Below are 17026 nucleotides of genomic sequence, written 5' to 3'. Positions count from 1 at the left end.
AGTGTATAGAAAGATATTGGAATATTGAATAATATAATGCAGCTAGTAATAAACCAACCTCTTAAAGATGCCTTTGTTTTAAGCTTCAAAGAGAAAAAAAGGAACTGCAATCAGAACGTCAACGGAACCTGCAAGAACTGCAGGCCTCTATCCGTAGGGCCAAAGAGGACTGTATTCACCAAGTAGAACTAGAAAGGTTAAAAATCAAACAGCTCGAAGAGGATAAACACCGCCTTCAGCAACAGGTTGGATAACGTACTTGTCATCTTTTTATGCTTAGTTTATTTGCATTCTAGTAATGAGAAATAGTTCACTATTAAAAAGTGGTAAAATTCACAGTATTTTGGACTATTAATCATATTTATTGCACTGAGATTCAAATATACTTTAAGTTGGATCTTTTTCTAACTATTTTGTGTGAAATTGTGCATATTTCAGGTCATTTCCAACTTAAATCTTTTTCTAATAAGTCTTCTTTAAGCAAGCAGATATTCTTCATGTAGCACTGAACCAAATTCAGTTAAGGACCAAATTTAGTTAAGATCCAAATTTCATGAGAAAATTGTCTGTGTTCCTGTTTCCTCTCCTCATACTCAGTAAAACTGATTGATATCATCAGTACTGTTGTCCTTGTTTTTGTATTTTGTCTTCTCAAATTCCACATCACCACTCTCCCTTGTTTTTCTCTACCTTTCTGGCCATCCTCAGGCTCTTTTGCAGGCTTGTCTTCCTTTAGCCATTACATGTTGGACTTCCTCCAAGCTCAGGACTTACTTTCTGCAAAAACAATCTTATTCATGATTTCATGCCCATAATTTCAGAGATAATCTGTACATCTGGGACTTTCACATCCAGGGTCATATCCAAGACCTTACCTTTGCCCTCTAGACCTATATATCTGATTGCCTTTTTGGCATCTCTATTCAGATGTCTTAAAGGCATTTAAAACCCATTGTGGTCCTTCTCTCCATACTTGACCTTCTACCTGTAAATGTTCTTTGTTTCAGTGATGGGCCCCTCTAATCTGCTCCTCATGTTGTAGCCAGAATGATATTTTTGAAATTGGGAATCTTGATACCCTCCTCTTTAAAACCTTTCAGCATTGTCTTGTTGCTCATAGGAAAAAGATCAGAATCATTGCCTTGTTGTGCAGGCCTCTGCATAGATCAGAGCCTGTCTCTCTGACTTCATCCCCTACTCTTGTGCCTGTGCTGTGTACTCTCTGGCCATGCTTGTCTTCCATCAAGTTCTCAGGCATGCCGTGCTCGCTTCACCCACAGTATCTTCATGTTTGCTGCATTATCTGGGCCTAGTGTACTCTGTTCCTCCCTCGGTTTTAAGCTAAACCATCACCCACTCCTAGAAATCCTCCCTAATTCATGCTCCCCAAGTCTAGGTCAAGTTTTTATTTTATGGTCTCATAGGACGTTATTCTCCTGTTCTTTTTCTTTATGATGTGTCATATCAGTTTGTTTTTATTTTCATTAGCATGATAATTTAATCAGTATCAGATTGTTTGCTCCATAAAAACTGTTCTGGTTTATAGCTGTATCCCAGGAGTCCAGGCCAGTTGTCAGCACATAATAGGGGCTCAATAAATATTTGCTAAAAAAAAGAATCAAGCTGTTAAAAATTAAGCTTATCTTTCTTGAAAAATTCCAATGTAGATTAGATATGTATGATGAATGCCTCCCAAGTCTTCACTAAATTTTCTCATGAACAGTTTCCACAGCAGCACAGGGCCATTATTTAGGTGGTTGTAAAAATATGAATTTGATTGTTACCAAGTAGGGTAGTCTCGTTTAAAATACAAAAGATAAAGTTGTAAAAGTGGGCAATTATGATGGGATTCACCAGTAGTGCTTCTCTTCTTCCACTTATCAGGAAGATTCAACCATCTAGAACAAAGGCTCTTAAAACGTATTAGAGTCACCAGGAGAGCTCTTGGGAAATACACGTATCTGTACCTTGTCTAAGACTGGTATAAGCCAGGCATGGTGGTTCACCCTTGTAATCCCAACACTTACGGAGGCCGAAGTGGGAGGATTGCTTGAGCCCAGGAGTTCAAGACCAGCCCGGGCAACATGGCAAAACTGCATCTCTTCAAAACATGTAAAAATTAGCCAGGCATAGTGGTGCACACCTGTGATTCCAGCTACTCAGGAGGCTGAGGTGGGAGCATCACTTGAGCCCAGGAGGTCAAGACTCCAGTGAGCCATAATCACAATACTGCACTCCAGCCTGAGCAACAGAATGAGACACTGTCTCAAAAAGAAAGAAAAAAGACTTGTATATGGTGTTGTATATGGTGTAGTTTACTTCTTTGTAGGAATAACTAACTTTGGTGGGAAGAACTGGTATTTTGGAAAAATTACCCAGAGCACACTTGTATTCTTGGACCACTGTTCTAAAACCTGGGGGAAAAAAGAGGGTAGGAAGGACAGGAGAAGTTTCCAAGATGCCCAGATTGCTAAGTCCATGACTGTATACATTTCACATTTTAGGTATGGAAAAGCTTTTTAGGCCCTTACCTTGACCATGTTACATGTATTATACACAGAATTCTAACTAGACTGGTAGAAGGGACAGTTAAACACCTGTCAGTGAGAGCTGATGAAGATAAAGTATCTGTACTCAAATATAGCAGGCACCAGAACTCAAATCACTGTAGTTTATGGATCACTTAGCAAAGGAAAAAGAGCCCAACATGCCTTAATAGCTTACTGCTTTATAATCCAATGTAACAAGAATTGTGTATGATAATGTTCTGGAATTGTGAAGAAACCACCAAATTTAATATTTTCTTAGCTTTTGTTTAAAACAGAAAAGTGAGAGACTTTAGAAAGGTTTGTATTCAACTTTGGATGTTAAAAAATAGGTAAACTTCTGTCATATGGACAATTCTCATGTATGGAACACTACATTACCTAAAGATGCTAGATAAATCCTAATTATTACGATGATTTCCATTTTTGCCACATATTTTCTTAGTATTAATATTTCAGATTTAGGTAAGTCCTATGCCTTAGGGAAGAGATAATTGGTTTATCTAATGATGGATAGTCATAGCGGTATATGTTTTGGGAAAACATCTTTAGCAATCTTTGTTCGCATTTCAAAAAAAAAATTCAAAAAGAACATCTTCGTACCTTTTTAAAAAATTTTGAAACTGTTCTAAGAGAAATTTGAATGTTTAGTCAAGGCCGACTATCTTGTCATTTTGTTTTTCAGGAAGTATTGACTGCTTTAATGAAAGCATTATTCAAGGGATGAAAAGGTCTGAAGTTGGGTTTTTGCCCCTGCTACTGACTTAGCTCACTAGGTCTTTGACACTGCCTCAATTATTTAGCTTCTTTGACTTTCAGTTTTTGTTTTTTGTTTTTTTTTTTTAACCTATTAGTATGAAGGAATTGAACCAAATAATCTTTAAATTACCTTAACTTGTAATAGTATTTGAATTTGTAAAATTCGTAAGGTACCAAACCGTAAAAACAAGAAATGCTACATTAAAATTGAGCTTATTTTTATTTACATGGATATTATCTGGCATATCTGTAATGCTCAGTCTTTTTTTGGCAGGCGGTCAGGATTATTCATTTTTTTCACAGTTTTATTTTCATTACATTGGGCTGGGTAGAGTCATGCACCAGAGTGTTGATGGTTATGTTATTCTTTTGCTTTCAAACAGAATTGGGATCCAGGTTGTAACTGTGTCTAAATTCAAGATCTGGAGCAGAATCGGAAGAGGTTGACCACTGCTGATGGGGGCTGGGGGTCTCTGGGAAAAAGGAAACAGGCATGGAGCTGACTATGGAGGCCTTATGTTCCAGGGCTCCATTGGGGTACCCGAGGATCTTCCATGTGGCTCAGAGGAGCCCCTCAAAACACAAGCCTGGAGTTAGAACTCAGGAATTGGAAGGACAGAGAGAACCTGAAAAGATGTCGTCCTTCCATCTGTATCCCAGAATCCTGTGTAGGCCTTCTGCATAAGTAGAGGGCCAGGGTTGGCTTGTTGGCCTCAAAGTAGTCCAGTAAAAGTCTGCAAGCTTGTCACCATCTGGAGACACTCTTGCCAGCTCTTCTTTATGCTCCTGTGCTTTGGACACTGGGCAGTTGCTTTAGACTATTCCTGATTGTTCGTCCTCGACTCTTCAAATTCAAGAAATTTCCATTCTTTTAGTAAACTGGATCTCCCGGTCACTCCTTGATTTAATTAACTGGGCTGATGGTTTTTCTGGTTTCTTTTTCCTTCTCTGTTTTCTGAGGATTTCTAGTAATTTTAGCCTGTAATCTCTTTCTCTTGTTTTTATTCCTGAGTCTTCACCTGAGATTCTTTTCACTGTAGCTGTAGGGCCTAATCCTGGGTTGGCAGAGAACTTGCACTTACTCTGCTCTAATGGAATCCAAGAGAGACAGTTGCCTTAGTGTTGAAATGTGTTTGCTCCTCTCTGCTTCTGGTGGTCTCTTGCTGGATTTTTTCTTACATGCGACATCTTAAGAAAAGTGTAAAGAAAGTGTTAGTATTTCTGAAGGTAACTTTTAATTTTGACATTTGAGTTTTACCAAAAAGATTTTCATGATACTAGTTTGATAAGAAATTTCATACTCTTCAAAAGTTTTTGTAGAATCATTTGATTTACTGAATTTTTAATTACTAAGGATCTTTATTTTCTTCATTATACTGTATCACTTTTCCAGATTTTCTACTATGAGCATGCTGTAGAATAAAAAAAAGACCTTGTTGAATTGAATATTGTTAAACTTGGCATATGATTGTTTTGAAATGGCTAAACTTTTTTTAATACAGCTTAATGATGCTGAAAATAAGTATAAGATTTTGGAAAAAGAGTTCCAACAGTTCAAGGACCAGCAAAACAACAAACCAGAAATCCGTCTACAGTCTGAAATAAATCTTCTCACCTTGGAAAAGGTATACATGTTAATTTTGTGCAGTTTAATCCGAGTGATCAATTTATAAAATCAATCAATAATGTGTATACAGTGTAATAATGTTTTGCTGTAGTGTTCTGATGTCAAATAAGAATGCATCAGAGAATTAAAGGCACATGACATTATTAGTACTTGAATTTCTTGGCTTATGTCAGTTGTAGCTTATACAAATTAGAGTCCTTGTTTGCAAACATCAGAACTGACTAACTCTAGTAAGGAAGGAATTTAAAAAACTTTCAGGAGGCTAAAGAAGTAATTTCAGAATATGGGCATGATAGGGAAAGCAAGGCATAGCCAAGATCCTGTCAGAAAACAGTCTACTTCGGATGCTTCTGTTAGTGCTTTCACTGCCATGTCACTGGATTCCCTGCCCTCTGATTCTAGTGTCATGCTGTTGAACTGTTTTGTGGTAGCCATTGTGAATATTCTCTCCATGTATCACCCCTGTAGATTCAATGTCCTAGATAGGAGTATTCATTTGAATCACAGACTTGCACTCTAGCTCTCAGCTAGGAAGAAGGAATAGTTGTCTTATTTTGTTTTCTGTGGTTGGAAGCCATGTTCTTCTCATTTAAATTGAGATTCCTCCACAAACAGAATGTTCAAGTGCTAGGCATTAAAAATGTGTAATGTCCAATAGACAAGTTTGACCATATGTGTTCTTGCATTTTATGATTTGATAACTTTTAGGCATGATTAAAAAAATAGCATTCAGGGGAAAATAACACAGGTAATACATAGGAAAATTACCTTTAAAATTTAAGGATTTAATTGTGCCAGCCATTCCCCTTTTCCTACTCAGCTTTGTGTTGAAGGCTTCCTTGCCCTCATAGACTTGCCACCAGGGGGCACTAGCGGAAGACTAGTGGGTGGGAGTTGGATCTATGCTGGGATAGTTTTTTCCATCTCTCTCTACTTCCTTTATTTTCGCTGGCAGTAGTTGAATCTTTTTGTGGTTCCATGTCCTATCAGAGAGCCCTTCTCTCCAGCTTCCTTCGGGCCATCCTCCCTGTGGTTCTAGTTCACTGGACAACAGAGCTCCAGTGAGCATTTCCTTTGGGCATTGATGTAGTTTGGCTGTGTGTCCCCACCCAAATCTCATCTTGTAGCTCCCATAATTCCCAGATGTTGTGGGAGGGACCCGGTAGGAGATAACTGAATCATGGGGGCAAGTGTTTCTTGTGCTGTTCTCCTGATAATGAATAAGTCTCACAACATCTGATGGCTTTAGAAAATGGGACTTTGCCTGCACCAGCTCTCTTTGCCTGCTGCCATCCACATAAAATGTGACTTGCTTCTCCTTGCCTTCTACCATGATTGTGAGGCTTCCCCAGCCACGTGGAACTGTGAGTTCTCCATTAAACCTCTTTCCTTTGAAAATTGCCCAGTCTCAGGTTTGTCTTTACCAGCAGCGTGAAAACAGACTAATATAGGCATCATGTTACATTCAAAAAGTTTCAAATGTTGGAGCATTTTAAGATTTTCGGATGAGAGATGCTGAACCTGTAATAGTAGTTTACAAAATAGGGCTGATAACAGAATGCTGGAAGTAAGGTAATCTTTGGCCATATGGGGGAAGGTCTTAGATGCTAAGTTAAAGAATTCAAATTTTATCTGGTAAGCAAAGTCAAATATTACTCCCAAGTTTGTAAGATTTGTGTGATGGATGTTAATAAAATGAGTTTTGATGAATTGTAATCAGAAAGTAACATTGGAGGCTGGGTACAGTGGCTCATGCCTGTAATCCCAGCACTTTGGGAGGCCACGGTGGGCAGATTGCTTGAGCTCAGTTCAAGACCAGCCTGGGCAACATGGAGAAACCCTGTCTCTAGAAAAAAATATATGTAAAATATATATATAATATATATTATAATATATACATTATATATGTGTGTATGTATGTATATAGGTATATATGTGTGTATATATAACATATATATACACTAGCTGGATGTGGTGGCACGTACCTCTTGTCCCAGCTACTCAGGAGGCTGAGGTGGGAGGATCACTGGAGTCTAAAGAGGTTGAGACTACAGTGAGCCATGATCCCACCACTGCACTTCAGCCTGGGCGACAGAGCAAGAACTTATCTAAAAAAAAAAACAACAAAAAACAAAGTAGCATTAGGGAGTGAGAGATAGACTTCCATGTTTGGGAAAATGGACTAAGGAGTAACAGTCACAGCCAAGAGTACTTTGAGAGAAGTAGTGTCTGGTGTCTGCTAAAGTGTGGCAGGGAGAGAAAGACTATGGAATAGCTTCAAAATCTTTTATTTAATAAATCCAGCACTCAAATCCTTAAAGCTTATGTTGAGATACTATAATCTGATAGTAGGCTGTGGAATAGATTCCTTTAGGAACTTTTAATACTTATTGTGTAGTTTTTATACTTATTTCAGAACTACCATAATCCAACCTAGATTCTAAACTTTGCAAGGCAGAAACCATGTTATAGCTATTTTCATATTACCTATTCTTAGGACAGCACCCTCTACCTTATAGCACTGAGTAAACATTTGTTAATCATGATGATGAACCAGCACCATCTTTGCTACTCAGAATTTTCATATATTCATTTACTGGAGGGCATGTTGTCATCTTGGTACAAAACTGTTTTGAGATGTTAAGTTGCGGCTAATCATTTCACCAGCTATTTATTGAGTACCTTCTGTGTTCCTAGGATTATAGTTAGTCTTGCATTGAACAAGACAGATTCCTCAGGGAGATCCATTATAGAGGAGAGAGTAAAAAAATAACGAGATCATTTTTGTTTATGTCAAACATAAAAGTAATAAAAAAGGTGATGTCATATTGAATGTGGCAATGTAGGTGGCCTGTCAGGATAGATACCACCCCACATAAGGTGGTTAAGGAAGGCCTCTTTGAGGAGGTAACTAACGTTTTAATTGGGATCTATGAGAAGAGAAGGAGCTAGCAATGTGAAAAACTATGGAAGGCGTGTCCTAGTAACAGCTGCAAAGGAACTGAAGTAAGATTAAGCCTGGATTGTTTGAGGTTGAGGACGAAGGCCATCCTAGAGCATGAGGAAAGGAGAAATGTACAAGATGAGGTTCAAAGTATGGACCATTAAAGCCATGACAAGGAGTTTAGGTTTTTATTCTAATAGAGTTATAGTATAATAGTAGTTAACAGTATGAACATGAGCCACATCACCTTGGTTCAAATCCTGGCTCTGCCACTTAGTTTACTTCTCTGTACTTATTTCCATATCTTTTAAATGGAGGTAGTAAGGTAATAAGGTTGATAACAGAATTAAATGACTCAATATTTGTAAAATGCTAAGCATAGAACCTAGGACATTGTTTTACTTAAATCCTGTGTTTGTAAATACAAGATTTAAGTAAATAATGAGATATCATTAAAGGGTTTTAAGTAGGAGAGTAACTTGATCTTTACATTAAGGACAAAAATTACTCATCTAATCTGTAGAAAATATGTGTTAGAGGACAAGACCTGTCTCTTCGGCTTATGACCCATATATTCAACTGCCTACCCAACATCTTTTCTTGAATGCCTTAGAACAGTAGTTCTCAAACTTTTTGGACTCGGGGTCCCTATATTGATAATCACTGTATTAGAAGTGGGAAAAAAAGCCTAGGTGACATTTTTATGAAAAATAACTATATTCTAAAACAAAAAATTGAGAAGAGTAACATTGTTTTACTATTTTACAAATCTCTTTAGTGTCTGGATAATAGACATCTGAATTCTTATATCTGATTTTGAATTCACTCTGTTGTGATATTATACATCATGTAACATCTGAAAAACTCCAGTGTACATTTATAGAAGAATGAAAGTAGAAAAGACAAATAATCTTTTGGTATTATGAAAATAGTGTCCATCTCCTGGACCCTTGGAGGTCAGTCTTCAAGATATCCCAGAATGTCCAAAACTAAACTCAGCCATCTCCCTGAAATATATTTTTCATGTAGTGTTTCTGAAGTCAGTAAATGTTTCTGTAGCCTGTTAACCGCCAAGCTATCTTGGGGTACTCTTATCCCCACAATGATTTGATTGCAAGTCTTAATTGATTCTTTTTCTTACATATTTTGGTCAGTCTCTTCATTTTTCTACCAGTGAACTTGAATCCAGCTGGACATTTGCCACTTCTCTTTTGATAAAACCAAGTAGTAAAGTATTTCTGTGTTTATAAATATGAATTCTGTAGTACCTACCAGAAATATTTGAAGCACTCATTGGATAATGTCACATGGATTCTCTCAAGATCTATTACGTGGGTGTCTAACAGTACTTCCATTTTACCCTGGGGAAATTTAAAGACCAGAAATCAAAATTGTAACAGAGGTGTTACCTTACTCATCCCTGAATATAGACTGGTTGACTGGGTAATATCCACAATAAAAATAAATTTTAAATGACTTTTAAAATTTCTTCCAACTATGCTTTTATCAAAAGGATAAAAATCATTAAACATATTAAAAGTGTAAGCAGTACTGTGAGTTTGCATTGAGAGAGAAAAGTCATCATTTAATTGCCTCTATTTTTAGACTTAATGCATTCATCCAGCATGTTTAAGTGCCTAGCGAAAAGAGGCTTTTCAGCTCTTCTGAAAATTCTTTGTAAATCTTCTTGGAGCCAGAAGAGGGCAGAATCTTATTTCTTAAAATAGTGACAGAGATAAATGCACAAAAAGAAAGACCCAAGTTAAAAAATACGTGATTTAATTTGTAAGCTCTGGTTATGTCTGAGAGCTTTTTTTCTTTTCTCATTACCTATTCTTTTCAGTGTAATATGCATATTCCCATTTTTTACTGAAATTGTCTAAAAATAAGTTAACATAAACAAGTAGTTTTAGCAACTGTAATTGTTGATTGTTTTTACAGGTTGCATATCCCTTATCCAAAATGCTTGGGACCAGAGGTGTTTCCAATTTTAGATTTTTTGGATTTTGGGATGTTTGTGTTGTATTTACCTGTTCAGTATCCCTGGTCGGAAAATCTAAAGTCTGAGGTGCATTTCTTATGTGTCATGTCAGTGCTGAAAAAGTATTGGATTTTGGAACACTGTGGATTTTGGATTTTTGGATTAGGGATATATATACATACATACATATATATGTATATATATATACACACATACATATATATGTATATATATATACACATAGATATACACACATATAATATGTGGGTGTATATATATATATATATATATATATATATATAACTTCAATAATTGGGACTTTAAAAAATGAAATATGGAAGGCATGTAATTTAGTATGGCCTACAGAGGTTGAAAAGACTGAAGATATATTGAAAGAACGTAGATATTTTTAATTAAGCTAAAATTTATGTATGTAAGAATATTTGGTGAGTGTCTACTATATGCCACCCCGACTTGGGGCAAATGGGAAAGATAAGAGAAAAAGTACATTATCCCTTTGAGACTTCCTTTTGAGACTTCACTTAAAGAGTTCATAAAGTAATTGGGAGATTACTCAGAGAGCAGTAAATGACCTTAAATAATCAAACACCAAGGAATGTGATAGAAACCATTTGGCGTTCGGAATCTAGTAGTTGTAAGACAGCTTCATGTAGAGGTAGATTCTGAGCTGAGCCTTAAGATTTAGGTAAGCGGAGGAAAAGAATTGGCAGGCTCAGGAAGTAACTTGGGCAAGGAGTAGGGAAGGCACAGGGGACACAAACCTGGTTGGAGTAGGTTTCCTGTTGAGGAGAGCAGGTTGAGCGGGTAGGACAGATACTACATTTTGGAATGCCTTCAATCCTAGGTGTAGTAGTTGAGGTTTAATACTGTAGATAAATAGTAGCTACTATAGATTTATTTAATAGTGGTTTTTACAAGATTAGTAGATAGAATAGATTTGCGGCTGGGGAGGCTGGAGAGACAAAAGAACCTCTTATAGTCAAGATGAGTTGAGAAGAACCTGGGCTAAGGAAGTAGTGGTAGGAATATAAAGGAATAGAATTTGAAAATATTTCAAGAGAGAAATGTAGAGTTCCTTGTGACAGAATTAATCTGGGAATAGCAGATTAAGAGACAAAGACAATGCCATACTTCTAGTAAAGAACTAGAATTGTAGGTGTATTAAGAGTAGAAATAGGGAGATTGGAAACCAGTGAATTTTCATCTATGCTTTGAGTTTTCCTAGCCTCTGAATGGAATGTAGGTCCTGAGCTGAATTTTTCTTTCAGGAATATATAACTTGGCTTATGGTCTATTACCTCAGTCATGACCAAGAAAATCTAAAGAAAAATATAAGTACAAAGGCTTCCAGAAGTCTAAATCTACTTACAGTAAGGGCTCTTAAGAACCCAAGGTCTTTGAATGCCTTGAAATTATATCAGAATTATAGTTGTGTACATTTTTTCTGGGAATTGGGTCCATATATTTCTTTAGAATCACAGAGACATCTATATCTTAAAAAAAGTAAGTTGGGAGTCATTGATTTGGGGATAGGAATGAATTAGAAGAATGAGGTTTGTGTCTCAGATTTACTAGCTACAGGATTGTATTAAGAATAAAGAAATTATATCTATAACTATACATGTGTTTTAAATTAGTGCGACTATGCAAATACAAATTATTTTAATAATTACGTCAGAACAGATATAGCCTATCCACAATTTTTTATGATGGTGCATTGAGTATAAGTAGTCCCTCTAGGTTCATCTCTGGCCTAACCCTCATTCTTGGGCTCATCTAGTATACTAGACCTTCTTCAAGACCCATGGACATGATTGCTTGTATAATTGAATACTATCCTCTTATCCCACAGTGATAAAAATATTTTTTTCTTCTGATGTATGGCCTCTTGTTAAATTACCAAGTAGTAGGTATACATCTTTGGGGCATAAGTAGAAGAGATCATCTTCAATAGTCTCAGCAGTATTATTCAACTTAAGATGCTTGAGTCTAGTTGCGAAATGTCAACACATTTAAATCCAAGCACTAGGGATTTGTAAAGCAGAAAAGACCTTGACTCTATGTAGTCATATATTACTGCAGAAGATGTTCTACACTGTTCTGAAGGGAATTTGGCCATCTGTTTTTCCTTTCATTTTGTTTTCATATGAGTTTTCTGAAGTTGGAATTTTTGATGGTGTCTTCATTTTTGTTTTCCTGTAAAATATTACAAGCTATATGTAGGGGAAAAACTAGACTTGATATAAAAATTAGACCGGTTCAGAGTAACAGTGTTTTACTGTAATTCAAGCAGATTATTACATTATCACTTAATAGTAAAACTGTCTGTTGGCTACATGAATTTGTTTGGTACTTGGTTCGAAACACTGAGTACATTCCAAAACATAGCCAAGTTGGCTTCAGTGCATGTACAACAGATTGCCTGCTGCAAGTATAAATAATCATATTTTTTAATTGAATCACTTTAGTGTTTTTCTTTATATATTTGAGGAAAAATAGAAAATAGAATGTGTGTTATTAAGGAACATTATTTTTCTTACTCTTGGCTTTATGTTAACATTCTTAAAATATTTTTGACTTTGTACTCTTAGTAAACTGCTTTCTGATAAAACATTTCACTGTTTTCAGAGTTTCATGATTTTGCCAAAATATAGTTATAAAAGCATCTCTACTGGCTGTCTTCATAAGACAAAATTCCATATGAAGATAGGCCTCCAAAAAGAAAATTTGGCTTCTAAGATTTAGAGTTACAGCTAAATTGGAATGTTAACAGTTAGAACTGCTTTTTGTAAAAAATGAATGTATTTCTCACTCTATGATCTTTATATAATATATATGTTTAAATACATTTATAGTAACTGTCTGGAGGTTAAGACTAATTCACTTCTTTTTAGGATAGACTGTTAGGCAATAAAAAGAAGACTATATTTTAAACAAGAAAATGTTCATGTGCCATAATATTTATAGTAAATTATATAACAGTTTTAGATGATGTCGTATGTTACACTGTATAAACTCTTTTCTTAAGCCAGACTCTTTGTATATATTATCTTTCAGTGGTTGTACACAGTGGTATAGTGTTTCACTTGATATGATTTTAATCACTGTTAGGTTGAACTTGAAAGAAAGTTGGAATCTGCAACTAAGTCTAAACTGCATTACAAGCAGCAGTGGGGACGAGCTTTGAAAGAACTTGCCAGACTTAAACAGGTATGTAGTTTACAGCTTATTCTTTATATATCTTTTTCCCTTGTTTCTTTGCAAATTCGCATGTTTGGCAATATGTTTTACATTCAGATGTCTGCATTTGAATATTGCTATTTTTTGAGATTAGAGGCTTTTATAAAAATATGTTATAAAGGCAAGAGCCTTCTTTTTTATAGTTAGAAACTGAAACAATTATGTCTTTTAAAACAAATTGCCAGCTATCTCTTTCCTCAGAAGAAACTGGGAATAATTTATTTTACTTTCACTTATAAAACAACTGCTCTCTTCTTTCTTAGGATTAAACTTTCCACTGGGAGTGCTTTTTAGGACGAAATTTAAGGATAACTTGAACATTTTCTCAAGTTTAAGAATATATTTTAAATGTTATTCTTAAGACACAGTAATTCAGTCAAGAAAAGGAATTACAGGGAATTTTTGAAAGATTTTTAAAGAAACGTTTAAAAACTTTGATAGAAGTTTTCTGAATTCTTATTTTTTTTCTTTCCTGCTACCAATCAACAAATGCTGTTAGCTTCAGAAAAAATTAATCTTAATTTTGGACATATTTGATCTTAATCATTTGAAGAAATTATGAATAAGATTTTTATTTTGAATCTAACCCTAACTGACCTAAATCTTTTAAAGATAATAGTGGTTAGTTTATTCTAAGTTCACTTTTCTTTAGTGTGTCAGTTTTATTCTGAATGAAATTTCACACATAGGGTATTTCAGGTTTGTATTTTTCTTAATATGTCTCCATAACCTTCAAATACTGTTAAACATCATTATGGTATTATACTAAATGCTTACCACTTTCATGGAGTACTACCAGTCTACATGAGAATTAAAAACTAGGGTAGGTAGTTTACCCTAACATAAATGATAGAGGGGTTGGGATTGTAAGCATTACAAATGAAGACAGGTAGATAGATATATAAATATAAAATAATGTACCATGTGACTATATTATATAAATGTGGACAGGACTAAGGATAGACATTATGGGTAGTACTAAGAGTCTCCTGTATTGAAAGCAGTGTCTGACATGTACAATAAGTATAAAATAATATTATACCAGGTGTAAATATATGTAAGACATAGGCCTTTTCATCACAGAGCTTGCAATTTAGTAGTAAGGAAGAAACAACTATAAAATTTACTGCCTAATAGTAAGAGCCTTGCTTGACACAGGCCATATAGAGTACTCAGGAGGAGAAAGTACGTCTATTTAATAGGAGTTGGAAAGGTGTCATAGGAGAGGAGGTATTTGTATTAGACCTCTGGAGATAGATACTTAAGATTTTAATAGAGGAATTGGTTGTGATTTAGGAAAGTAGTGGGGCAAATGTAAATATAATGAACAGAATGATCATAGCAAAGAGGCATGAAGTGGGAAAGCATAGGCTGTTCTTTTCTAAGTCATTTCTGGTAATAAGGGCTGGAACTTAAGTAGTAGCAGTAGGAATGCAACAAGAAGATTCTTGTCAAAGATGATGCCAAGGGCTCAAGCTTCAGTGTCTGGTCCAGTTTTGGAAATACAGTTACTAAAAAGCTGTTTGGAGGGTGGGAAGGAGATAGGATTTGCAAATTTGGATGTTTTAATTTTTACAGAATGAAATTCGGCTACCAGTTAGAAATATGAATCTGTTGTTGGGAGAATGATTGGGCTTAAAAATAGACATAAAGCAGTCCTTTGCAGAGGTAGTGTTTAAAGTTGTGCCAGCTAGAACTTGGAATTCTTATGTTTAGGAAAGAGAAAAGAAAGCTAATGAAGGAAGTAATAACTAGAGAAAATGTGAAGATCATGATGATGATACTGTTAGAGCAATTAGCATGTATCGAAGGCTTACTTTGTGCTAGGTGTAACACTGAGCCCTTCAGAATTTATCATTTAATCCTGACAAAGATCCCTACATAGCAGGTAATATTCCCATTTTATTAAGTAGGTGCAAAAGTGAAAGCGGCAAAAACCACAGTTACTTTTGCACCAACCTAATAGGTGAAGAAACTGAGACTTAAAGAAGTTAAGTTGCATGTGGTCACGTAGGTATTAAGTGATAGACCTAGCATTGAAAGCTTTTGATGAATCCAGCCTCAGGCTCTTTCCCTTTTATGATTTGGTCTTAGTCCACTGAAGTCAAGGAATGAAATAATTTCTAGGAGAAGAAAATTAGCCACTCTGACGAGAGTACTGAGGTACGGGTCATCGTGAGTTGGTATATCCTAAGAAGGAAAATGGCATCATTGACAAGAGAGACCAGGTCTGGTAATGAGAATTAAAGTAATTTTGAGAGAGAAGCAGCTAATATATGGTCATGATGCCAAGATATTTAAATGCATATAGTATAATAGAGAGGAGTCCCTGTGGAATTGGGGCCAAGGAAATATGATGAGAATGGCTGCTAAAGGTAACAAGATATAAACTCCATCAGAAGCAGCATAAATAGTAGTTAAGAACATGGCCTTGGAGTCAAGAGAGCTAGGTTGAATTTTGGTTCTACCTCTCTGACTTTGGGAATTTAACTTCTCTGATTAGTCTCTTCATTTGAACAATGAGAAATGTTCTTCCTCTGTTTAGTCTCTTCATTTGAACAATGAGAAATTTTCTTCCACAGGTTATTCTGAGAATAAACAAGTGGTTTTAAAGTGCTTATTTAATACAGTGTTTGATACATAGTATGTGCTCAGTAAATGGTAAGTAACTTGTTAAAAAGAGATGAGCCATAAAGCTGTTCTGTGGTGGTGGTGCGTTCAGTCAGTGGGGACCTAATTGGACAGTGGCTTTCGATATTGATGAACAGAACAAATACTAGAGGGCTTTGTGACTGACAGAATTCTTAAGTGTGCATAATTGGGGGATATTGTTATGCAGTGATAGATGTTCTGTAGAAAACTGTACAGAAGGAAAAACTATGTAAGGGTTAAATGTACAGATGTGCAAGAGTGTCAGTAGGTAAACTTCCCAAGTTTGAGTATAAAGGAATGTGAGTACATTGAGATGAAGAAACATCTGTGGTTAGTTCATTCTTTCATTCATTCAGCAAGTGCTTATTGAGAGCCTGCTATGCACCTTGCACAATGGGATGCTATGGGTATAGCAGTTGTTCACCTAGGAGGACTGATATTTAGAATATAGCAGGGTGGTAAGAAATGTAAATGAAGTCAGCAAGTATTAGAAAAACAAGGGGACCACTGGGGGCTATCACCACATTTGTCGCTCAAAGCTAAGGGAGAAATATCTCAATGAGAAAATGATTCAAATAACACTACTGGATAGGAAATCATTGCAAGTTTTTAAATGGAGAGTAGATGGGGAAGAAGTGGAAAATAGTGCTTCCATTGAAGAAGCTGAGCAGTGAACAGTCATTACACATTACCCAAATGAGCTGAAAAGGGGGAACAATGTTAGCTATTGGTTAGGGCATTTTCTATGCAGAACTGAATAATCATTAATTATTGAAACAATGTCGTTATAATTGACGTTTTTTATTGAGAAGTATCTATGCAAGAACTTTTTATTTTGTCATGTTCATATGTGTATATTATAGATTACATTCTTTAAGTTTTTCACCATTTGAGGTAGTTTCAAAAAATATAAGTAAACAGTGTTCTGAATAGAATCCCCCAAATTCCTGGCTTTTGATTAGTTTTACACTGGGGTATTGAAGTAGTCTCCTTTAAAAGAAGATTCAGTGTGAAAGGCTCCCTCCTTCCTAACACACACATCCTCATACACTTTTGTTATCTTCTGGATCTTTTTTTCATTTAATCCATTTTCTATTTAATCTTCTTCTTGTGTATTTCCTACCCTCTTGCCCAAAAAGCATTGCAAAGTAATTTTAGCTAGTTTATTCAAATAAGGAGAGTATCACAAACATTTAGATACCTTTTGTAAAGAAAAGGGAAAAAAAAAAGTTTTAAATCAGTGGTTCAATTCTGAA

At 35.6% G+C, this 17026-nt stretch overlaps 1 protein-coding gene across 1 annotated transcript in view; it reads left to right on the top strand.

Annotated features, from left to right (window-relative positions):
• CEP120 (centrosomal protein 120) overlaps positions 1 to 17026 on the top strand; it is an 84510-nt gene that overhangs the window by 53474 nt on the left and 14010 nt on the right. The window contains exons 16-18 of the mRNA XM_030818338.1: positions 84 to 245; positions 4808 to 4930; positions 12990 to 13088. Of these exons, the coding sequence (XP_030674198.1) occupies positions 84 to 245; positions 4808 to 4930; positions 12990 to 13088 (384 nt within the window). The remainder of the gene's footprint in view (positions 1 to 83; positions 246 to 4807; positions 4931 to 12989; positions 13089 to 17026) is intronic.

Source organism: Nomascus leucogenys, chromosome 2 (genome assembly GCF_006542625.1).
Source record: "Nomascus leucogenys isolate Asia chromosome 2, Asia_NLE_v1, whole genome shotgun sequence".
In the NCBI taxonomy this organism is placed as follows: Eukaryota; Metazoa; Chordata; class Mammalia; order Primates; family Hylobatidae; genus Nomascus; species Nomascus leucogenys.
This window is presented reverse-complemented; position numbering and strand designations above follow the sequence as displayed.